The sequence below is a fragment of the Panthera tigris genome, chromosome E1 (genome assembly GCF_018350195.1).
Source record: "Panthera tigris isolate Pti1 chromosome E1, P.tigris_Pti1_mat1.1, whole genome shotgun sequence".
In the NCBI taxonomy this organism is placed as follows: domain Eukaryota; kingdom Metazoa; phylum Chordata; class Mammalia; order Carnivora; family Felidae; genus Panthera; species Panthera tigris.
In genome coordinates this window covers 27,668,849-27,695,258 of record NC_056673.1, presented here as the reverse complement: position 1 = coordinate 27,695,258, position 26,410 = coordinate 27,668,849, and the positions used below count along the sequence as shown (strand labels likewise).

Below are 26,410 nucleotides of genomic sequence, written 5' to 3'. Positions count from 1 at the left end.
TGTTAATGCTGAGGTAATAGTCTGTGAATTATGTGTTTTGTACTTTTAACTGTGTAATTTAGTGGTGGTGAAAATTCTACACTCAGTCCTTCAGAGTGACAGTATCCCTTTTTCAATTTAACATGATATGCATCAGTTTGTTTGCCTGCTAAAGTCTTGTTAGAATAGGAAATAGTAAAACAAATATAAACAAGAAAGTGTAGTACTTGTTAGGGAAACAGACTTCAGGTTACCAAATGAAGTCCTTACAAACTCCTTGTACATTCACTGTGAGTTTCAAAGGGAATCAGTCCCTAAATTTAGGGTTTCCTTTGTTCACTTTCTAGATGTGTACTTTTGAGGGATATCTGAGGTTTAGCAACATTACAGCACCAAACACTGGGGCTATTAATCCCACTTATATCTGTGCTAAAGGGGATGGTGGAAACACACATGTATATACCTTTACTTTACCTAGAAGTGCCATCCACTGTCCTTGAAGTAGTAAGACTAAAGTTACTATTGCATTTAAGTAGGAGGATCCTTAAAAGTAACACCTTTTCCAAGGACAGTGTCAACAATGTCAATGTCAACACTGAGTCTGATTCTGACCACATTTATAGTGGTATAATGTCAACGTGGTGGTATAGTGTCACGCTGTATCTTCATGACAACCATACTCCATTGTTGGAACACTGTGCCAGTAAAAAGTGCAACATCCGATGGGCAGACGAAAATGATGCATAAAGAAGTTCAGTGTTTACAGATAAAACTGCTGTGGTTCAAGTACTTCTCCATCAAAGGCTTGCCAAGGCTTTGTGAGAAAGTGATTTGTAAATTATTACTTTAGTGTTTAAACATAATTTATTCACTCAATGACCATTCTCGCCTACGCAAGGCCATGAAGGGGGATACTATATAGTTTTGGTCACATCGTAATTTTGGACACTTTTTCTTTGAGTCTTAAATTAGCAAAAGAACGTACTTTTTTCACCTTTTAAAACCATGTGATATTAAAGGATAAATTACCCACTCTTCTGTTCTAACCTGTGAATAGCTTAAATGTTTTTCTTCAAAACAAGGTACCACCAGTATTATCACATGACTATTTTCCAAATGGTACTGTGTTGAAAAGTAATTGTTACTTCATCTTAGCAGTATTTTTTATCTTCTATTTTGAAGACTATTTATTGTATTAATTAGAAAATAGGAAATAGGGAACTCCAGATTGACACAGCAGTTGTTCTGGAAAAGGAAATACTTTAATAAACTCTGATGTATCAGATAATCCACAGATACATCATTGTTAACTCTTACTCTAGGTGCTCTTTGATGAGAGACAGGCTTTGTTCCCTTGTTCATGACATTACTCTGCAAAGAATTCTCTATGGAGTGAAGCGAATGAAGTGAATCATTTCTTACCAAGTAAATTTAACAATTTACAAACCTGCTCTACAGCTCACTTATGAGTTCAGTTGTAATCATGAGTGATCCTTCCTATTTTATTAAAACTATTCATTCAGGTTAAGACATATGTGGAAATATTGCCAATACCTTAATAAAACCCAACAATTTAAAACCACTAGTCATTTGTCTTTTTATTCAAAGGAAAGATAAGTTATTTATTGCTAAGGTTAATCATAGCAACGAAGAACCTCAAACCAAGCACATACTCCTAACCTAGATTAATTCAGACTCTGCTATACAAGTCTAATAAGCAGGAGGAAAGGCCTGCTGTGTTTAGATGTAAAAACAATTCTCCAAACTATCTACTGCCCTACATATGATATGTCACTTTCAACAAACTATACAGAACCATATGAAAAAAAAAAAATGTATTCTGAAGAGTGAAGCAATCATCAGAACCAGCCACCCTTAACAGCCAAAGCAGTCTTGAGAAAGAACAAAGCTGGAAGTATCACAATCCCAGATTTCAAGCTATACTACAAAGGTGTAGTAACCAAAACCAGTATCGTACTGATACTGGCATAAAAATAGACCTAGTGATCAGTGGAAGAGAACAGAGCAAGCCCAGAAACCCAGTCGATGTGTGACAAAGGAGGTGTAAAACTATACAAGAGGGAAACATCAGTCTCTTCAGTAAATGGTGGTAAGAAAACTGGACCACAGTCACTCTTACATGGTACACAAAAATAAATTCAAAATGGATTAAATACCTAAATGTGACACCTGAAACCAAAAACAAAACCACACCAAAAACCTAGAAGAAAACATAGGCAATAATGTCTTTTTTAAATTTTTTTTTTTAACGTTTATTTATTTTTGAGACCGAGAGAGACAGAGCATGAACGGGGGAGGGTCAGAGAGAGAGGGAGACACAGAATCGGAAGCAGGCTCCAGGCTCTGAGCCATCGGCCCAGAGCCCGACGCGGGGCTCGAACTCACGGACTGTGAGATCGTGACCTGAGCTGAAGTCGGACGCTTAACCGACTGAGCCACCCAGGCGCCCCAATAATGTCTTTAACATGAGCCTTAGCAACATTTTTCTAGATCTGTCTCCTCAGGCAAGGTGAGCAAAAGCAAAAGTGAACTATGGGGACTTCACTAAAATAAAAAGCACTTGCACATTGAAGGAAACTATCAACAAAATGAAAAGGTAACCTGAATGGGAGAAGATATTCACAAATGACATATCTGATAAAGGGATAATATTCAAAATATATAATGAACGTATACAACTAAACATCAAGAAAACATTCTGAATAAAATATTGGCAGAGTACCCAAACACATTACAAAGATGACATACAGATGGCAAAGACACATGAGAAGATACTCCGTTATCACTCATCATCAGGGAAATGCAAATCAAAACCACAATGAGATATATGACATCAGAATAGCTAGTATCAAACAGACAAGAAATAACAAATATTGGCAAGTATGTGGAGAAAAAGGATCCCTCATGCATGCTTGGTGGGATGTAAACTGGTGTAGCCACTGTGGAAAACAAAATGGAAATTCCCCCCAAAATGAAAAATTGGGTGCCTGGTGGCTCCATCAATCAGTTAAGTGTCTGACTTGATTTTGGCTCGGGTCATGATTTCACGGTGGGTTTGAGCCCTGCACTGGGCTCTGCGTCGTGTGGAGCCTGCATGGGATTCTCTGTCTCCCTCTCTGTCTCACCCTTCCCTGCTCATGTGCGCACACTTGCATGATCTCTGAAAAATAAACTTTAAGAAAAAACTAAAAATTGAATTACTGGGGTGCCTGGCTGGCTCAGTTGGGAGAAGTGTGTGACTCTTGATCTTGGGGTCATGAGTTCAAGCCCCACAGTGGGTGTAGAGATTACTTAAAAAAAAATAAAATATGTAAAATAGAATTACCATGTGATCCAGTAATTCCACTATTGGGTATTTACCCAAAAGAAATGAAACACTAATTCAAGAAGATACATACACTCCTGTTTGCTGCAGCACTATTTACAATAGCCAAGATAGGGAAGCAACCCAAGTGTCTGTCCATTGACAGATGATTGGAAAAAAAAGATGTGACACACACACACACACACACACACACACAGGAATACTACACAGATATAAAAAGGGTTGCAGTCTTGCCATCTGCAATAACATGGATGTACAATGGATATCATGTTAAATGAAGTAAGCCAGAGAACAAATACCATATGATTTCATTTATATGTGCAATCTAAAAAACAGAAAGCAGAAACAGACCCATAAATACAGAGAACTGACGGTTGCCAGAGAAGAGGGTAGTATGGCCATCGGTGAAGGGGAGTGGGAGATCTAGGTTTCCAGTTATGGAATAAATAAGTCACAGGGATAAAAGGTACAGCGTAAGGAATGCAATTGGTGGTATTGTAATAGTGTTGTATGGGGACAGATGGTAGCTCTGTCACTTGTGAACATACAGCATAATGTATGGAGATGTTGAATTACTATGTTGTACACTGTGTATCGACTATGTATCAATTTAAAAAATACACAATTCTGAAACAAAAACAAAAAAGAAGCACTGACTTCTGCGGGCAGGTTAAGCATCCAACTCTTGATTTTGACTCAGATCATGATCTCATGGGTTTGTAGGATCAAGCCCCGCATCAGGCTCTGCAGTGGCAGCATGGAGCTTGCTTGGGATTTTCTCTCTCCCTCTCTCTCTCTGCACTCTTATTCTTGCACTCCCTACCCTTGCACTCTTTCAAAATAAACAAACATTAAAAAATAAAAAAGGAAAGGAAAGAAGAAGCAGACTGATAGGACCAAGATTTTGGGACAGAGAATTTAAAATAATTAAGGCTAGGGGTGACTGGGTGGCTCAGTCAGCTAAGCATTGGCTCAGGTCATGATCTCACAGCTCATGAATTCAAGCCCCATGTTGGGCTCTGTGCTGATAGCCTGGAGCCTGCTTCGGATTCTGTGTCTGCCTCCCTCTCTGCCCCTCTCCCACTTGAGTGCTCTCTCAAAAATAAATAAACATTAAAAAAAATTTTAAACTATGGTTAATATGTTATGGAAATGGTGGACAACATATGCAAGATCTTATAGGTGGTTTTAGCAAAGAAACTAAATAAAAATGCTAGAAATGTACTGTAATAGAGATGATGAATGCTTTTGACTGGCTCATCAGTGGATTGAACAGTGCTGAGGAGAGATCAGTAAACTTAAAGATAAATCAACGTAAATTACCCTAACTGAAACACACACACACACACACACACACACACACACACACACACACACAGTGAAGGAAAAATGAAAACAAAATAATCCCAGAAGAGAACATATAAGAGCTGTGGGACAATATCAGTCTAACATATACATATAATTGGAATCCTAAAAGGAGAAGAGAAAGATAGGGCAGAAGAAATATCTGAATAATAGCAAGAAAATTTCCAAAAATTTAAATCACAGACATCAAATCGTAGATCCAGGAAGCTCACAGAATATATAGCAGGATAAATACTCGAAACACACACCTAGGAAAAACAAATCTCTTCCAGATGCCTTCACTGGTAAATTCTACCAAACATTTAAGGAATAAATAACACCAATTCTATAATTCTCTTCCAGAAAAGATTAATTTTTTAAGGTCAGCATTACTCTGATACCAAATAGAATGAAGACGGGAAAACTATGCATACCAATATCCTTCTTGCATATAGATGAAAAAATCCTCAGCAAAATATTAGCAAAACCAGTATCACTTATTAGAATGGCTAAAATTAAAAAGTGCTGACAGTACCAAGTGTCTGTAAGATCCAACTAGAACTCTCACATGTTGCTGTTAGTAATGTAAAATGGCAGTGCCACTTCTGGAAAAGTAGGTATCCAAGGATACATACTCTTTGGAATGTCCTGAATGACCCTCAGGTTTGACAATTGCTAGAACAACTCATAGAACTTAGGGAAATACTTATAGTTTTATTATACAAAAGATCAAAACCAGGCAAAAGAAAAGATGCATACAGTCAGGTCTAGGAGAGTCCCAATGTGAAGCTTCCTTGTGACCAAAGCATTTAAAAAAGTCTTTTTTTTAATGTTTTTATTTATTTTTGAGACAGAGAGAGACAGAGCATGAGCAGGGTGTGCAGAGAGAGAAGGAGGGAGACACAGAATCCCAAGCAGGCTCCAGGCTCTGAGCTGTCAGCACAGAGCCCGACGCAAGGCTCAGACTCATGAACTGTGAGATCATGACCTGAGCCGAAGTCGGACGCTCAACCGACTGAGCCACCCAGGCGCCCCACCAGAGCATTTTATCTTCCCGAAACAACTATGGATGACAATACAGAGTACTGCCTACTGGGGAAGCTCATCTGAGCTTCAGTATGCAGAGATTTTATTGGGATTTCATAAAGTAAGCATGACAGACTCACTGGCAATGAGCCTGAACTATTCAGGCTGATATCAAGTGACTATGAACCCCAATCCTCTAATCACATGATCAGTCTTTCTAACATGCCAGACCCCATCCTGAATTATCTCATTAGCATAAGCTATCAGGACCCACCATAAATAACAAAGACAATTCTATCATTCAGGACATTCCATGGAGTATGCACCCCAGGAACCAGAGACAAAGACCAGCCAGATAGATCTTTATCACACACCCAGCAATCCCATTCCAAGGCATATATTACTCTAGAGGATGAAAACTCATGTTCACACAAAAATCTACACACAAATGTTTATAAGATTCATAATCACTGGAAATAACCCAAATGTCCTTCCATGGGTAAATAAACAGTGGTACGCCCATACAGTGAACTACTACTCAGCAATAAAGGAAGTGCTGATTCATACAACATGGATGAAACCCAATGCATTTTGCTAAGTGAAAGGCTATGACACTCTGGTAAAGGGAAAATTAAAAGGACAGAGAACAGATCATGGTTGCCAGGAGTTGTGGGGGGGCAGTGGGAAGGATTTACTTAACACAAGGGAACTCTGAGGGTAACTGAACTGTTTTATGCAGTTATTATGGTGCCAGATACACAACTCTGTATTTGTCAAAACCCACAGAACTGCACTGTACCACAAAGACTAAATTTTAATGTGTGTAAATTTAGAAATCAACCAGGATATGTGGGGAGGACAAAATGCAGGCTATAACAGATGAATCTTACTTTATCACAAATGAATCATTTAATCACACTGAAGAGGATGGTGCAGAAAAGAATGAATGTAACTCTGAATCTTAGGACCTAAATAACTTTGGGAAAATGACAGGATACTGAAGGCTAAAAACAAAAAACTATAAACCAGCACTGCCCTGTAGTTGGTAAACTTGTTCCTCACAAAGGTATAGGTAGGTCAACAGTTCCGAAACTACTTGGTTTATATATTACAGTTAAACAAGTAAGTATATATAGTGTAGCTGGGCCGCCTGGGTGGCTCAGTCGGTTGAATGTCCAATTCTTGATTTCAGAGCTCAGGTCGAGATCTTGTGATTGGTGGGATCAAGCCCCACATTGGGCTCTGTGCTGACAGTGCAGAGTCTGCGTGGGATTCTCTCTCTGCCCCTCTCCTGCTCACACACACACCCTCTCTCAAAACCAATAAATAAACATTTAAAAAATAAATATACTATAGCTAATGAGAGACAGGCTGTTAGAGAAAGCTATAATAAAAGGGAAGGCTATAATGAGCACTATGGAGTTGGGACTGGTGTTGTAGGCATCAATTACAGACTCATGATTTATCTTCTTAAAACATATTTGCATATACATACATATACAAAGACGTAGAGATGTTCGCATGACTAAGTATACAGGTGGTTTCCTATTCTCTCCATTGATAAGGACTAGAAGCAGTGACACTCCAGAAACAACACGCACACCTTAACACCCCAATCTTACTTTTTAAATACCACTGTCCATAAAAAGAGGCAGAGGAAAGACAAGATAAGCCTGGAGCATCTTGTGGGGGGAGAAGAGGGAAAGGAGGAGGAAGGAACATACCAAAAGGATACAAAAGCTAACCTGAAAGAGCTTCCGATAGCCAAAACTAGAACTGAACTTTAAAATAATGACATATTGGATCATAAAGAATAAAATAATATCCATGAGTGCACACTGATACAAATAAGTGGTCGAATAAAAAGCTAAATGGGAAAGAAGGGACTTTTCCTTACAAAATGCTAATAATAAATGTATAAGGAACAGGGAAATAGAAAACAATTAGAACACTGCAGTCATAATTGTTGTAGGCAAGATCCACCAGTAGGTGCTAAAGGTAGTAAGAGTTTAAGCAGAAAGAGTATTTGCCTCAAATATTTAGTAATTACAAAGGGAAAAACTGTAAATAAATAGTGTGAATCCTGGCAAACACCAACTTGACCACCTAATCAAGATTAGCGTCATCAATAATAAATACCTGCACTATATACAGCCCCTGATACACTGCAATGAGAAGGGCATATCACATCTGTGGTAGTTTTCCCAATAATGCTTAATCTCAGTTAAATATGAGAAAATATCAAACAAACCCAAATAAGGGAACATTCTATAAAATAATTGGTCCTCTTCGAAAATATCAAGGTCATGAAAAACTGGAAAGACTTGAGAACTGTCACTGACCAGAGGATACTAAAGAAACATGACAGCTAAATGCAATGTGGGATGCTGGACTGGATCCTGGAACAGAAAAAGGACATTAATACAATAACTGGTGGGGTGTCTGGGCGGCTTAATCAGTTAAGCAGCCAACTCTTGATACCAGCTATGGTCATGATCTCGTGGTTTGTGGGATGGAGCCCTGCTTTGGGCCCTGCGCTGATAGCACAGAGCCGCTTGGGATTCTCTCTCTCCCTTTATCTCTGCCCTTCACTTCCCTGCTCACATGTGTGCATTTTCTCTCCCAAAATAAACATTAAAAAATAAATTAACTGGTGAAATCTGAATAAATTCTGTAGTTAACAGTACTGTAAACGACTAATTTCCTAGTTTTGATTACTATTCTACAGTTATAGAAGATGTTAACAAAAGCAGAAGCTGAGTAAAAGCTGCATGATGGGTATATGGGAACTCTGTCAGGACTTTTGTATCTCTTTGTAAATCTAAAATTACCCCAAAATAAAAAGTTAAAAAAATAGGAAAATCTGGAGCTTTAAAATTATTAGGTATAAAAATGCTGGATTTGGTTCAAGTGTGAAGAACTAAAAAAAGTACCAGACCAGCAATTCATTCCATCCTTGCCAGTGGTGTGGAACCTTCAGAGAATCACCTAACCTCCCTAAACTGCATGTTTCTCTGACAAATGGGTAGGACACACAAATCATCTACCTCAACGGTTACTTAAGGATTCAATGACACAGTTGGTCAAAGCTGTCCAGAAACCATGTCTGTGCACACTGCAAGCATTAACTGCTATATCCTTTGGCTTAAGAGAAAACATTCATTAAGAAGAAATTTTCTAGGAAAGAAACACGAAATAAAAATACTAAATACTGGGGGCACTTGCTAGCTCAGATGGTAGAGCAAGGGATTCTTGATCTGGGGTCATGAGTTCAAGCCCCAAGTTGGTGGTAGAGTTTACTTAAAAAAAAAAAAAAAATAGTAAAACAAGGTAATGGTGGAAGGAAAAGACTTAAAAGATACACAAAGTGCCAGAAAGTAGAAGCACAGTAGAGGAACTCATTGGAAATTTATGTCCACTACTCATGATTTGCACAGACTGCAGGTGATGACAGCTACATGTAGGAGAATGGGAATGAAAGGGGGGGTCTGCTCTTGCAGACCAGATCATGAACAACCAATGCGAAGAGGGAAAAGGAACTGGTACCTTCTCCTATGCCTTCTCCTCCTCTTACTGCTACCTGAAGTCTAGCATAGCCAAAGCAGGCATATCACCCCAAGGAAGAGGGAAGATTTCCTGGCACCACTGAGGAATTCAGTGCAGACTTACTATATAACATGACTAGAATTTGGGAAAGTAATTATATTTTTCAAAGATCCCACTACTGGGGTGCCTGGAAGGCTCAGGTGGTTAAGTGTCTGATTTTGGCTCAGGTCATGATCTTGTGGTTGGTGAGTTCGAGCCCTGTGTCAGGCTCTATGCTGATAGCTCAGAGGCTGGAGCCTGCTTCCATTTCTGTGTCTCCCTCCATCTCTGCACCTCCCCCGCTCGTATTCTCTCAAAAATAAACAAACATTAAAAAAAAAAAAAAAAAAAAAGATCCAGCACTACTAAATGCTAACAGGTCCTTCACCTTTGAAATCGTTTGGTCTTCAAGAGCAATGGAATGAGAGAGGATCCCAAGCAGACTCTGCACTGACGGCACAAAGCGTGAAGTGGGGCTCGGATTCATAAACCATTAGATCATAACTGGAGCCAAGACCAAGAGTTAGATGTTTAAACCAACTGAGCCACCCAGGTGCCCCTTTCAGCCTTCTTATGATTCTAGAACAGGACAGTACCCCACACAAAAGTAAACACAAAACTAATCAAATGTTCACCTTTTTGACTTAAAAATCATGCTTTTTCAAACATAAACGTTCTATACTAAAAAAACCATGAAGTTCCCATTAATATCAACAGAGCAGAAGCCAGCAATTGTTATCTGTAAAGGGTGTGAGAGTAAATATTTGAGGCTCTGGAGCCAACAGGTTTCCTTAGCGGCTACTCAGCTCTGCCTTTGTACGGCAAAAGCAGTCACTGACAAACTATAAATGAATGGATATTAATATGTTCCAAAACCACTTTGTTTCCAAAAATAAACAGCCGTAGGGATTTGGCTCAAGGACAGTAGTTGTCTACCTAGAGAGAATGGCAGACACTTGTTAACTGAATCCCATTTTTCTCAATGGACTGAAAATTTATATATGCTGCCTATTTCTTACCATTTTATAATTCACAAACAAAATTACTTGAAGTGAACTGGAGCCCAACAAAATAGGCATCATTTTCTTCACCATAATGGAACTGCTTTTGAGTACTCATTCTGTCCTTTAGTTACCTACCAGTTAGTTCTTGGTTTTTGGTACAACATGTTTCCGACTGTAATTACAAAACAGAGAATTTTATACCAGGAGGGTAGGTTCAATATCATTTCTTTAGAACCTTGCATTTTTTGCTTTTCAAGAGATAGACTTTATTCTTAAATATGGACTCAGAATATACGAATAAGTTAGCTTCCTAAAATACATGAGAATACAACAATTAAGCTCAAATATTTTCCCTACAAAGTTTTTGTGCAAGTGTAAAGAGCCAAATACTTTCCAATTTTCCTACAGCTGTAACAACCGAAAATAATCTTGCTATCAAAGTAAACTGAAATCCTACCAATTTAAAAGGGTTTCAGTTGCCCGTGTGGCTCAGTGGGTTAAATGTCTGACTTTTTTTCCTCTTCCAATGTTTACTTTTGAGAGTGACACAGTGAGAGTGGGGTAGGGGCAGAGAGACGGAAAACGCAGAATCTGAAGCAGGCTCCAGGCTCTGAGCTGTCAGTACAGAGCCCGACCTGGGGCTCAAACTCACAAACCACGAGATCATGACCTGAGTTGAAGTCGGATGCTTAACTGACTGAGCCACCCAAACACCCTGACTCTTTTTTTTTTTTTTTCCAGAAAGAGACAGCATGAGTGGGATAGGGGCAGAGGGATAGGGAGAGAGCAAATCCCGTGCAGGCTTTGTGCCGCCAGCTGTGGAGACTGATGCAGGGCTTGATCCCGCAAACTGTGAGATCATGACCTAAGGAGAAATCAAGAATTGGACACTTAACCAACTGAGCCACCCAGGCACCTCTGACTCTTGATCTCAGTTCTGATCTTGATCACAGGGTCGTGAGTTGAAGCCCCATATTTTTAAAAAAAGGAAAAAAAAAAGAAAAAAAATTATGGGGAACCTGGGTGGCTCAGTGAGCTGAGCATCTAACTCAACTTCAGCTCAGATCATGATCTTTGGGTCTGTGAGATTGAGCCCCACGTGAGGCTCTGCTTGAGATTCTCTCTCTCCCTCTCTCTGCCCCTCCCCCACTAGCACCTGCACTCTCTCTCAAAATATAAAAAACAATTTTTTTTTAAATAAAATGGTCTAAACCAGCTCTCAACTTATCCAAAACAAGGAGAGCACTCCTGATTGTTTTTATACATAGCCTGAAAGCATCAGAAGAGCTAGAAAAATACTTAAGACAAAAATGTACCATGATCCAAATATCACTATGTTATTCTAGGGAATCCACTCACTAAAAAAACTGCAAGGTCATGAAAATTAAGAGCAAAGGTTAAGAACATCTATGATTTTAAAAAGTATATCCAGACGCCTGGGTGGCTCAGTAAATTAGACATCTGGCTTTTGTTCTCAGCTCAGGTCTTGATCTCAGGGTTGTGAGTTCAAGCCTCACTTTAGGCTCTGCACTGGGCATGAAGCCTACTTAAAAAAAAAAAAGTATACCTCCTCCCAATAAATGAGAGAGAGATACCTCAAAATGCTACCCTGTAGATTAATGACCTAAGAGAATCTCATGATTAAATCATGTGTGCTAGAAGCTTTACAAGTAAATTTTCCCAAATGAGCAGTCTACTCTCAGGCTTCTCTTAGTTCTTAACCACATGTAGTTTCCCATATTTTAAAAATAAATAAAATTATAAAGATACACAGGAAAACACTGAGTTCTATATCAAATAAAAGTGAAGAAAGAGCTGCTAACAGTGAGAGATTCAAAGTAGTCAAACATATTTGTGTTTGCAGGTTCCAACTAATGAACCTCATTAAAAAAAAAATCTACTCGGGGCGCCTGGGTGGCTCAGTCGGTTAAGCGTCCGACTTCGGCTCAGGTCACGATCTCGCGGTCCGTGAGTTCAAGCCCCGCGTCGGGCTCTGGGCTGATGGCTCAGAGCCTGGAGCCTGCTTCCGATTCTGTGTCTCCCTCTCTCTCTGACCCTCCCCCGTTCATGCTCTGTCTCTCTCTGTCTCAAAAATAAATAAACTTAAAAAAAAAAAAAATCTAATCAATCCGTACAATGGTTTGCCCTCAACACTAAAGGTGTAAAATTGTTACTTTATATCTTCATCTATTACAATGCAGTATAGAGGTTAACAAAAAGTCAGATTAAAAAAATGTCAACAAAATGTGATAAACCGAAAAACATTTCTAAGAGATACTGAAATGTGTTAAAGAATGTATTAGTTATGTTTTAGAGCACTGCATGATAAACTACCTAATAACTACATGACACTACACCAACACTATCATGTTAGTAAGTGAATGCTAAATTTTTACTTCTCATATGATTATAGTACTTAAATATTTCCAACTAACTTTAAAATTTTTTTTAAATGTTTATTTATTTTTGAGAGAGAGAGAGAGACAGAGCATGAGTGGGGAAGGGGCAGAGAGAGAGAAGGAGACACACAATCTGAAGCAGGCTCCAGGCTCCGAGCTGTCAGCACTGGGCCTGACGTGGGGCTCAAACTCATGAACCGTGAGATCATGACCTGAGCTGAAGTCAGATGCTTAACTGACTGAGCCACCCAGGCGCCCCTCCAACTAGCTTTTAAGGAGAAAAAGCAATCATATATATTACCAAGAGTGTAAGAGTATAAAATATAAGTAAGTCTTAATTTCCTCATGCATTTACTACTAACAGTCTATAGAGCTTAACAGCCTCAACTGTACACAGGCAATGTGAATAGGAAAAAAAAGGGTGGGGGACTTCCTGTCCCACTTTTAATAAATTGCAGAGGCATAATATTTTCTCAAGTTCATTTTATTAACAAAAAGTGCGACCTGTTTTGAACAAAAGCCAACCATGAATCACAGAATTTGGCAAGACATTAGACATGGAAAAGCAAACAATCTTCATTAAGTAAAATATAAGTAGAGGAGGTGCCTCTCACATGTATTATATTCATGCTTCTTCAATAGTCTGTTACCAACTTTCAGTGTATTTTTTCACAAATGCTATAACAGCTCAAACACAAATCCAGGAGCACAATGGAAAGTTTGGCAATTATTTTGGGCTAATTAAGTATGAAAGTAAACATTATACCACAGTTTCATGTAAACCACTGTGCAATGTGTAGGAATCTTTAAACATATTGACACTGAAAACAATGTCCAACTGATGAAAATAAAAGAGACAAGAGGGCTGTAAACTACTTGTTGCACTACAGCTGTTTAATAAAAGGCAGGAAAAACTGAAATAATTGTAAATGATCTTCCATGTGTTCATATGGAACATGACCAATTCACATGAACTTAACTCATTTAAAATTCTGTATGTAAAAGTCGTATAATAGAAAGATTATGCCATTAATCAGTGTGTCTACACCTGAACAAACAAGAAAAGATAAATAAATTAACTTTTAGTCAGCCAACATACTCCAAAGAGGAGATTCAGTCTACTTTTGCTTTATTTATTCACATAAAGTATCTACAGGGCAGAATCTATACATAAGTAATTTTTCTCTTCCCTAATTTACAGGCACTAATGAAGCTATAAACTATGATTAAAACCCAAACTATAAAGTGGTCATTTAAACACAACTGAGAATCTAGCCAAGGATAGAGGGGTACCGAGACTGAGCAAGTTACTGAGCGCATGCACGGTCTCTACATACACTGTCCGGCAGTTAACCACCTTTCTACTGCAGGAGACAAACTGCCTTTTAGGAATATACTGATTTACTAAATTAATTGAGGACTACACTGTTAATTCATTACATTACACAAAATTCTTCCCACACTGCTAATTTTGTCCTGTGTACTAATGTCATATACTACAATTGTGCTACTTTCTAAAGTTTCAGAAATACTATTTCAGGTAGAGATGATGAAAAAAAATAAGACCAAATCTGATTATCTGACCGATGACAAATTGAGCACCAACTAAAGCAAATCTCAGGGTCAAGGTAGCTTGCAAGTCAGTTCTCTGGATTTGAAAATTACCTTCCGCTGTTTCCATCAGTATTAAAGCTGAGGTCTTCAGGGCCTATTTGTTCACCATCAGGAAAACTGGAATGCGTATCTAATATAAAAAATTAAAAGCAGATAACAGTTTTTAAAGACCAGTATTTTCTTTTCCATGTCTTTAAGTGATCTTCCTAAGCATGTTAGTTAAGTGACAAAGATTCGTGGGTTGTAGACAAACCTCTGTCTTCATAGAAAATTTGTTATCTGAATCAGGTATAAGCAAGCACAAAGGGAAAAAAAAAAAAAAAAAAACAAGAAAAAGTAAAATGTGTAATACCCGTAATTAGAAGATGAAAGTCACTGCCTAACTTTGTTCTCCTGGGGACACTGTGGGAGCAGCTGAAGAAAGGAACAGGAAATGATGATGATGTATATACTTTGAAGACTGACTTTGTAAACATTAAAATGTATCTTAAGGCAAATTAAATTGCACATGCAAATATCACTAAAAAATCCATCAGCACTCAAAATAACGTGCCCAAAATCTAGCTGCTTCTTTCAGAAATAGAAAATTACTAACAGTGTCATAATACCTAAAAACCATCAACTGCTCAGCTCTATTTTGGAAGCAAAAAACAAAAAACAAAAAAAACTAGAACTTCAGGGAAATCTGTAAAATTGTAATGCCGAAAACTGGCATAAGCCTAACAATGTTGCCATTCCAGGAAATCTTGCAGAGGAATGCTAAGACTGATCATTAAAGTCTCTGGATAAAATATTAATAATGGGTGATGGATGTTAACTAAACTTACTGTGTTAATCATTTCCCAATACATACATACTATCAAATCATTATGTGGTACTCCTAAAACAAAACAAAAATACTAACAATGACTTTATCTCAGTGAGTTTTATTCCTAAAACTATTTTGGGAGGAAGAGGAAATTTAAAAAATGATGCTTCCATAAACTAAGTACATTTCTAAGAAGTCAGAAAAAAAATCTTTTAAAAAGTTTCCTTATTAAGCTAGGCTACTAACATCTAATAACATCTGAACCCTCCCCAGGGGTTGATAAGCATTTTCTTATTATAAAAGAGCAGATAGAAAATATTTAGGTATTGTAGGCTACAGACTGCCTCTATGGAAAAGTCTTCTCAGTGTTGTTTTTGTTTTTAAAAGCTCTGTACAACATAAATGCTATTCTTAGATTACAGGCTATACACTAGAGCAGGTTGCTGATCCCGTTCCATTAAGTAGTATCCAGCAGGTATCTGACTAAACAGTACCTAGCACATTTTTTCAGTACTCACCATTTAGTTTACCCCATAGAATATTGTTTCACAAAAGACAATAATTAAAAAAGAAAAAGCAGCAGAAACAGCAGAGAAGCAGCAGCAGAAGCAAAAGAAGCAGCAGCAATAGCAGCAGAAGAGATGGTTTTATTAATCTCTGTGAAATGAGACCATGTGCCGCACCTTCATCTGGGGGCTGTGCCATGAAAGAGTCGTTAAATCCTCCCAAGCTGGTGTGCTCTTCCTGCTCCTCATTCTCAGTGTCACATTCAATATCACTGTCACTACTCATTCCTGGCATGAAAGAAGGGGAGAACATGTTTCTGAAATGAAACCACTGCTAGTGAAAGGAAAACAAAGTCTCCTCGCCCACTAAACTGAGATTCCTACTGAATTTTACCCTAGATCCCAAGACAATGGAAGACACCAAACAAAACAAATAAAAAAGTAACCACACAAACCTCAGTTCTCATTAGTTATTTAGAGCAGTGGTTTTATTTTTGTTCTCAAAGATTAAAATTGCCCTTTCCACAAGTAGTGGAAAGTACCTGCAAGCAGTAATTTGAAACCAGTATTAATTTCATTATATTGAGAATATTTTTTCCAAAGCAAACAGTTTTTTCTAGAGTCATAAGAGATAATAGAAACTTTTAATCCTGATTCAATATAGATGTAATCGTTTCTAGCCTAAAACATATAAATGTTATATAAATACACGGTTATACTTACACATATGCGTGTATGTAAGAAATTCCAAAAACTCTTAGCAATAAATGAGTTACTATCCCATTTCGGCCTCCAATTTTGTTTTTACGTACATCAACTGACTCTTAAACGAAATATTCTAAGTGCACCCAGGTGGCTTAGTCAGTTAGGCATCTGACTCTTGATTTCAGTCCAGGTCATAATCTCACAATTTGTGAGTTTGAGCACCCTGTTGGGCTCTGAGCTGACAGTGTGGAGCCTGCTTGGGATTCTCTCTCCTCCTCTCTCTACCCCTTCCCCTACTTGTGCTTTCCCTTTCTCTGTCTCAAAATAAATAAATAAATAAACTTAAAACAAGAAAAAAGAAAAAGAAGAATTCTATAGAAAGTGCTTCTCTTTCAACAAGATAGTGACCAAGAAAATCTGGAAATCTTCCTGCTATAAACCCTTATACATGCTAAAGAAAATATAAAAAAAGGTATGTTAATGAACAGCCCATTTAAAAGAAAGAAGAGAGAGGTGCCTGAGTGGCTCAGTTGGTTAAGCCTCCAACTTCGGGTCAGGTCATTATCTCACGGCTTGTGGGTTCGGGCCCCACATCGGACTCTGCGCTGACAGCTCACAGCCTGGAGCCTGCTTCAGATTCTGCGTCTCCCTCTCTCTGCCCCTCCCCCACTTGCACTGTATCTCTCTCTCAAAAATAAATGAATGTTAAAAAAAAAAAAAAAAGAAGAGAAATACACAGGTACCAAAACAAACAGGTAGGGAAAACTAACAGGTCAGATGCCACAGAAACCCAAGATTTAGATGTGAACATCTTTAATATTCCCTTGGACCCACCACAGAAAGAGAGTTGAATGACTGAAACTTATTTCCCTGCATAAAGCTAAAATTCTTATTGAAAGAACGGACTAGAAAAAGTCTGCCTACTGGTATAGGAATACAGTCTCCTGTCTGTTTCTGCTGGGCTCAGCTGATCTCAGAATTCAAACTAAGGCCTATGTGCCTAATTTAGGTTTGGGATTTAAAGTTGAGGTTTAAGTCTCAGGAAATTAATACAAAAATTGGTCAGGAGCTAGTGCTATTTGAATAAAGCAGACGGAAAATCTTCTGGAGTAAAGGTTCTAGGTAAGATGGAGTAATAAGCACATTCCATTCCATCGTTCCCACTAAATGAAGCTATAAAACCTGGACAGAATCCATGAAGCAGCTCTTTAAGGGTACTGAAAAGTAAACAGGAACAGGTATATTGGTGTAGACCAGAATTTGAAGTACCACCACCAAACTGTCAGATTTAACATTAAAAAAAATTTTTTTTAATGTTTATTTATGTTTGAGAGAGAGAGGGAGCAAGGGAGGGGCAGAGAGAGGGAGACACAGAATTCGAAGCAGGCTCCAGGCTCTAAGCTGTCAGCACAGAGCCCAACGTGGGGCTCGAACTCACAAACCGTGAGATCATGACCTGAGCTAAGTCGGACGCTTAACTGACTGAGCTACCCAGGTGCCCCAAACTGTCAGATTTAAATAAGATCCGGAATCTCATAACATATTAAAAACATCCAGGATACGGGGTGCCTGGGTGACTCAGTCGGTTGAGTGTCTGACTCTTGATTTTGGCCTAGGTCATGATCCCAGAGTCATGGGATGGAGCCCTGTGTTGGGAGCCCAGCATGGAGCCTGCTTAAGACTCTCTTTCCCTCTCCCTCTGCCCCTCTCTCCCACTTGCTCGTGTTTCCTCTCTCTTTCAGATTAAAAAAGAAAAAAAAGAATCCAGGATACAATCCAAAATGAGTTCAGCATATGAAGACCTAGGAAAAGACAATCAACAAACATCAATGCTGAAATGAATGAGATGCTGGAAGTATCTAACTAACAAAGACTTTAGAGCAGATATAGAAGTGCTTGTGAATACTCTTAAAACATTTAAAAAAAAAAACAACAAAAAAACTTCTCTGGAGGGAAGGTTCCACAATCCAGGTCATAAATTATCACGGGGGGGGGGGGGGGGATGTTTTCAGGGGAGGGATAGATGAGGCAGAAAAAGATTCTTAGAAAGGTGTGTTCTAATTAAAATTTACAAAACAAAAAAGGCGGGCAATCCACCTGAAATGAGTCAAGCGAAATACACAAATATAAGGACAATACCATGATTTTTTCATAAATTAATATAAGGACCTGTTTGAGAAAGGAAACTTAAAAAATTACTAAACAGACTTTCTAGAAATGAAAGATACAGTCATTAAAATTAAAATATTAATAGATTTAAGCAAAGTTGGAAAAGAGGTTAGCAAACTTAAAGACAGAACTAAGGAAATTAAACAGAATATTAAAGAAATAGAAAAATGAAAATCATTAAAAAGCAGTTAAAATATAAGGGGATAAATGGTGATAGTTCCACTGTGTCAAACAGACTGCCACAGATAGCAAGAAAAACAAAGGACAGACAATGCATTAAGAGAAAACAGCAGAAATTTTTCCAAAATTAATAAAACATTCTAAATTGAATGAAAATAAAAATTCAACATATCAAAATTTGGGAGATGTGGCTATAGCAGTGCTTACCGGGAAATTTATACCATTAAATGCTTACATTAGAGAAGTAAAAGGTCTCAATGATCTAAGCATCTATTTTAAGAAACCAGAAAAAAGAGTAAATAAACTTAAAGCAAATAAAAGAAAGGAAATACAGAACAAAAATAAAATTTGCAGGAAACAACAGAAAAAGAAATCAGTGACACAAGAAGTTAGTTCTTTAAAAATATCAATAAAATTGAAAAGCTTCTAAGGAGACTAAGGAAAAAGAGAACAAAATTACTAATATCAGGAATAAAACAGGGGACATCACAACAGATTCTACAGACATTAAAATGATAATAAACAACTTTATGCTCATGAAATTAAGAACATCAATGAGATGAAGAAATTCTTTGATAGACACAAACTACCAAAGGTCACTCAGGTAAAAACAGATCACCTGAATAAGTATTTTACCTACTAAAGAAATACAACTTGTAGTTAAAAGAACTTCCAACGAAGAAAACTATAGCCCCAAATGGCTTTACCAGTGAATTCTTCCTCTTCTGTTTCCAAGAAGAGTTTTGTGTAGTACTATTTCTCCCTTAAATATTTAGAAGACATAGGCTGGGTGTATGGACATTTCTGAAATCTCCTTGTTCAGCAAAGAGAACTAAAACTTTCCTGCTATAAAAAGCAAAGTACGATACTTCTTCCTTAGAGACCAAACCAGCTACTTCCATGAAGCACCACCTCCACCTTGTGGCCCTTCACGGAACTGTTGCTGAAAATACTAAAACCCACTCTACAAGTGGGTTGAAATTCCAGGCAAAGGCATAAATTTGATCTAGAACTAGTGTTTCTGAATTCCTGACAGATTCACAAACAAGGAAATCATTCTCTGGATTCTCAGGAATTCCCCAAATCTTTCAAACTCTTTATTCATTATATATCTTTAAAAGTTGGGAATTATTTTGGTCCCCAACTTCCTATTTCTTAGAATACCACTCACTGGATTCCTATGAAGTATAGTATAAACTTATTATTTATTTATATAGTACCAGACAGGGCCACGAACACTTAAGAACGTTCCCTAGCTTTGTGAATGTAATGAGAAAGCAAAATTGGTCTCCTGACCTCTAGCTTAATAGTTGGCCATACCCAATACTGGGTCAGCAGGTCCTGCACAAATCATTGCAATCAGTGAGAGGGAAGGGGGGCACCTGGGTGGCTCAGTCAGTTAAGCATTCAACTTTGGCTTGGGTCATGATCTCATGGTCGGTGGGTTCAAGCCTCACGTCAGGCTCTGTGCTGACAGCTCAGAGCCTGGAGCCTACTTCAGATTCTGTGTCTCCCTCTCTCTCTGCCCCTTCCCCACTTGGGTTCTGTCTCTCTCTCTCAAAACTAAATAAACATTAAAAAAAAAAATTTTTTTTTTTTTTTAAATAAGTGAGAGGGAGGGACACCTGGGTGGCTCAGCCAATTAAGCGCCTGACTCTTGGTACCTCATGGTTTGTGGGTTTGAGCCCTGCATCGGGCTCCTTGCTGACAGTGTGGAGCCCGCTTGGGATTCTCTCCCCCCCACCTCTCAAAAATAAGTAAGTAAACTTAAGAAAAATATTTTTTTAAATAAGTGAGAGGGAGTGAACATAAGGTCAAACACTTTCATTGTTTTTAAAAATGAAATTAGCTGCTGTCAGTCAACAGACCACAAGCTATATGCTGTGCCTTGCCCCATATATTGCAATGTCTACCCACTGCCTACCTAAGTAAATTAGTGATATTTTACCAACTCTAAGAAGTCGGAATACTTGACCTTTCTTAATCTTACCAGGTGTTTATAGGTTTTCAGAAAACTGGCTTTCATTGATAGTAATTATAAGATACCATTAAATGTAAGATGCCACAGAGATGTTAAATGCAGAAAACAAAATCTGCATCTTACAGTGAAATTTGAAGTAGGATATTTTTATATCACCTACCACATTTTTTGAGCATCCACTATATGCTTAGTACTGTTAGTACTGTACTTTTAGTTCTAACTCCCTTATTGATGGGTGCTCAAATTTCAGATGCTTAGGAAATATATTAACCACTTGGTGCAACAGACACTAATGTTTTACCTGCCTCACTCTTTTCTTTTTTCTTAATGTTTATTTATTTTTTGAAAGAGAGTAAGCAAGAGAGGGGCACAGAGGATCCCAAGCAGGCTCCAACGCTGTCAGTGCAGAGCCCAAAACAGACTTGAACCCATGAACCATGAGATGATGACCTGAGCCAATATCAAGAACCGGATGCTTAACCGACTAAGCCACTGGGCACCACTGCCTCACTCCTTTCTAATACAGAACCTCAATGCTGTTTGGTATCTTCCCTCTTCCATATGGCCACATGAAATGGGTCAAGGAGAACCAAATGTTTATAGACTTTGCCAAGTTTCCTTTTTCTGCCAGTGATTAATGAGATATAAGAGGATGTTAAGGTGCTCTGATGGGGAAGATGGGGAAAAAAATGAGTTCTTGAGAACACTGAACATCTAAGTTTTCCAACCCTGAAACTGCCCTACCACAGTTATGTGAGACTTCATGTTAATATGACAGTATACCTTCCTTTTTGTTTAAGCGAATTGAGTTTTTGTTAACTTACATAAAAATCTCTTAACCGATATCCCAAAAGGGATCAGTTATGCTGGAGTATCAAACTGTATTTCTCTCTTAGGTTGCCAGTAAGATTTGTAACAGGCATGTCATGGCTTTTCCGTGGGATGGATATATTGACAGCCTTGACTTAACTGAAAGAGATTTGTGCTACTTCAATAGGAGCTCAATCAGACAATATTCTCTCCAGTCTTAAACTGCACAAGGAAGACACTGGTCTACCTACAAGAATTCTGCAGGGAGGGTATCAACTGGCAGCAGCATTGACAGGGATATGGGTAGTGTCAACCTTTTCAGTATCAGGCCATTAAAGACAAGATTAATGTAAGGTTGTCCCATATGGTCCCACTTAGAAAAAAGCTCTAATGCCTGTCATGTCTAAGAAGACCATCTCATTGATGGGCAAATATATTTAACAGACCTCCTTAGTAGTCCCAAATTCCCAGCCAGTAACACAAACAATGCTTTATTTTAAAGTTTCTTTTTTTTTTTTTTAATTTTTTTAAATGTTTATTTATTTTTGAGACACAGAGAGATAGAGCATGAATGGGGGAGGGTCAGAGACAGAGGGAGACACAGAATCTGAAGCAGGCTCCAAGCTCTGAGCCGTCAGCACAAAGCCTGACGCGGGGCTCGAACTCACGGACCATGATATCATGACCTGAGCCACAGTCAGATATTAACCGACTGAGCCACCCAGGCGCCCCTTAAAGTTTCTTTAGGAAGATTTGAGAGACAGACAGACAGACAGACAGACTGAATGACTTACCCACAGTAATCTGACACAGAAAATTTTCTTAGGTATTGTGCTCAAATAAGAGCCTTGTGTCTCCTAAGCACGGATACAAGACAAACCCATTTGTTGACTTCCTACCAAGGCTTGTAAATATAAAGAATAAAGGTTTCTTGAGAATTGCTTCTGCTGATAGAATATTACCACAGCAGCAAGGCCCCACTCTCCTCCTCTCACAAAGTAGATTCCAAAAGGCTCAGAGCTCCTTTTGTCCACTGTATTCCCTTCTTCCAGCCTCATCCATTAGTTTTCTTCTCACTGCCTATCCTGGAACTCCAGCGGTAAACAAGCTGTTTAGGTCCCAACAAACTGCAAGGATGTACTTCTGTGGCACTGTTGATTGGAATGCTTACAGCAGCTTTTCTTACTCAGTGCTGAGCTCTTTATATCATATCGCTCCTTATATATTACTGGGTCACATGACTACTTTACTCTAAATATCAGAATTTGAAAGACTTGAAAGTGCATGGTAGACCCTAAAGGTGGACAATTAAATGCCTTTCTGTAGTTTATGATAAGCTATCAATAATTATCTTTAAATAAGAAATGAAACTGTTGTCAAAAAGTTTCAGGGTTTTTGGTGCCAAGTAGCTATTTACATAGAAAAATTGCTAAGATAATGTTAACTTACGAGTTTAAGGCTGAAATTAAGTAAAAGTCATCTTCGCACCTACATTAATTTAACATTGCTTCTCACCAGTTTTCCTGCCCCTAATTCCACATCTATTTCCCCACCCCAAATCCATTCCCCACAATGTGCCTAGAACAGAAATTTAAAAACATAATTTTATTATCTTACTTCTTGCTTAGACCCCAAAGTGCAAATTCCGAATTGTAACTAGGACATACAATGTAATGCTTCAAGTTCTGTCATCTGTTTCCATTCTGGCCCTATCTTTCACTAGTCTTCACCTGACTAACTTGTACTCATCCCTTAGGATCATCTTTCTGAAGGTGAACTAGGTTACTAAAAAGCACTGGCTCTGGGTTCAAATTCTGGCCCTTCCATTTATTAACTCTGTGACTTTGGGTAAGGTAAGTTACATCTCTATTTCATGGATGCAAGACACACAAAAAAACTTCCATGCTGTTCTGCCATCTTGGCTCCCTTTAGTTACATCTCCAGACTAGGGCTTACTCACCTATAAAATCAAGATAATAAAGTAACTATCATGTAGGCATGTATTGAAAAAACAAGGTAAATCTGGTAGCCTTTAGCAGTCTCTAATAATAATGAGGACTTGGTAAATATTATGTTGTTTTTATTATTACACACCTGTCCTTTGAGCTCCCTATATACTTTTATCACAGCACCCATCATTCTTTCTTGGCTATTAACTGGTCCGACACCTGACCAGTTTTCAATTGCCCTCCCTGCCCTCCTCCTACCACCACTAACACATAATACCCACCAGCATACTTGAGAACTATACCTTGTACCCATAGGAAACTATGATCTACTCTGGCAAGTGATTCTTAGAAAGTGGTCGTCCCTAGTTGAATCATTCAACTCAACCAGTGGTTCTCAACTGGGGATGATTTTGCCTCCCAGGGGACATTTTTGGTTATTGTAAGTCAGAGGAGGTACTACTGGCACCTAATGGTTAAAAACCAAGGATGCTGCAATGCACAGGGCAACCCTCTACAACACAGAATCATCTGGCCCGAAATGTCGATGGTGACAAGTTAAAGAAATCCTGAACTAAACAGCAGGTTCAGGAATAACTTTTTCACCAGCATCAAATGTATGATAGGCAAACTAGAAATTTCATATGCTGAATGAATAAAAGGGGCCTATAATTCCAGTACATGCTATAAAAATTTAAGTCACTGCAATTTATAAACTATCCATCCATCCATCCATCCATCCATCCATCCATCCATCCATCCATGCACAGTAACTAGCTAATACCTACAGGTCCTTTCTATAAAGATTTTTAATCAAAATATTTATTTCTTAATGTTTTATACTTGATCCAAGCCAAAAGGTCAAGAAATGATTATTATTTCTTAACATTTTAACAATCAATACTTCACTTTAAAAATCCTTTTCAGGTCCCTGGCTGGGGCGCCTGGGTGGTTTAGTCGGCTAAGCATTCGACGTCAGCTCAGGTCATGATCTCACCATTTGTGGGTTCAAGCCCCGCGTCAGGCTCTGTGCTGATAGCTCAGAGCCTGGAGCCTGCTTCAGATTCTGTGTCTCCCTCTCTCTCTGCCCCTCTCATGCTCATGCTCTGTCTCTCAAGAATAAATAAACGTTAAAAAAAAATTCTTTTTGGCTGCCTGGGTGTTTCAGTCGGTTAAGTGTCCGACTCGGCTTCAACTCAAGTCATGATCTCGCAGTTTCATGAGTTTGAACCCCACATTGGGCTCTGCGCAGGCAATGCAAAGCTTGCTTGGGATCTGCTCTCTTGCCCTCTCTCTCTGTCCCTCTCCTACTCATGCTGCCTTTGTATCTCTCAAAAAAAAAAAACTTAATATAAAAAGAAAAAAATAATAAAAATCCTTTTCATTTAGTCTCTTCTATTGAAATAATGCTGCGGCCAAAACGCATATAATGCTGTGCTCCACCAACTAAAAGGGAAAAACCTGAAAATGCCACCACTCCTACACCCTCTCACAGGGCAGCCAGAGGTATATGGTGGCACCTGCATGCTACAGCAATTCATCAATCATTGAAATTCAAATAAGTGCAGAGGTGGAAGGCAGCAGAGTTTCAGTAAGAAATGGGGGAAAAAAAAAATCAATGTCAAAGTTGACATCCTTTTCTGCTGACATATAAAGGACACAGCAATGGTAAAAACACACAGAACACCTTCTGTTACTCAAAATTACAAAATGTCTTCTATGCTTTTAAATAAAGAATAATGAACCTGGAAGAACATGTAGAAGAATACTAGTAATGTAACTGAGAATGAATTGGCAGAGTTGAAATCAGTTACCATAATGGATTTTTTTTTAAGATTTTTAATTTTTATTTACTTATTTTGAGAGAGGAGGGAGGGAGAGGGAGTGAGTGAGAGAGAGGGAGAGAGAGAGAGATTGATTTGATTGAGGCCAATGTGGGGCTCAATCCCACAACCCTGGGATCATGACCTAAGCCAAAACCAAGAGTCAGAGGCTCAATCAACTGAGCTACTCAAAAGCCCCAAAGGAGTTTTTAAATGGTTAAAGTTTGGAATACAAACATTAATCAAAACTGCCTTTTATTATTTTTTAAGTTTATTTTATTTTACTTTTTATGAGAGAGTGAGCAAGTGGGGGAGAGGGAGAAAGGATCTCAAGCAGGCTCCACACTCAGCACAGAACCCAACACAGGGCTTGATCCAATGAACTGTGAAGGTCATGACTTGAGCCGAGATCAAGAGTCGTGCACTTAACCAACTGAGCCACCCAGGTACCCCTTCTTTTTTTAAGACTGTCCTTAAAAGACAAAGTACTGGGGTGCCTGGGTGGCTCAGTCAGTTGAGTATCCAACTCTTGATTTCAGCTCTAGTCATGATCCCAGGGTCATGGGATTGAGTGTCACACCAGGCTCTGTGCTAAGCGTGGAGCCTGCCTGAGATTCTCTCTTCCTCTACCTTTGCCCCCCTCTCTCGCTTAGATGCTTTCTCTCTCTCTCAAAAAACAAAAGAAAGGAAGGAAGGAAGGAAGGAAGGAAGGAAGGAAGGAAGGGAGGAAGGGAGGGAGGAAGGAAGGAAGGAAGGAAGGAAGGAAGGAAGGAAGGAAGGAAGGAAGGAAGGACCCAACAAAGTACTTAACAATTAACATTATAATTATATTATATATAATAATCTATAATTTTGTGCATGCCTTCCCCTAAGCCTGTGAACATATCTAATCTCTTCTTTGCATATCTAGAAAACTCAATTCCTATCATATAGATGGCTTAACACATTAATTGAATGAGATGTGAATGAGTAGATGAACTGTCTATAGATTCCCCTCACCCTCCTGCAAATGTCCCATCTAAGTAAGATGTGTCCTTTTATGTACCCAATTATCCATTTTGCCTTCCTGTGTGCTCGATGTCCTAGTAAATTAAATTCAGTGGCACAATAAATGCTGTATTCAGATCAACCATGTTGGATAGCAATGTCTCAATAACTTAACTACCCCCCAACACCAACACCAAA

General features: G+C 38.6%; 1 protein-coding gene across 9 annotated transcripts in view; it reads right to left on the bottom strand.

Annotated features, from left to right (window-relative positions):
• The window catches only part of TRIM37 (tripartite motif containing 37), a 147,339-nt gene that overhangs the window by 922 nt on the left and 120,007 nt on the right, over positions 1 to 26,410 (bottom strand). For 6 of the 9 annotated variants that reach the window (XM_042966059.1, XM_042966053.1, XM_042966056.1 and 3 more), the window contains 3 exons: positions 15,789 to 15,899; positions 14,349 to 14,427; positions 13,150 to 13,731 (listed from right to left, as the gene is read on the bottom strand). In XM_042966059.1, the coding sequence (XP_042821993.1) occupies positions 13,713 to 13,731; positions 14,349 to 14,427; positions 15,789 to 15,899 (209 nt within the window). In that variant the 3' untranslated portion in view covers positions 13,150 to 13,712. Of the gene's footprint in view, positions 1 to 13,149; positions 14,428 to 15,788; positions 15,900 to 26,410 lie in introns of those variants that run through there. The other 3 variants (XM_042966054.1, XM_015539556.2, XM_042966055.1) reach the window with 2 other exon arrangements.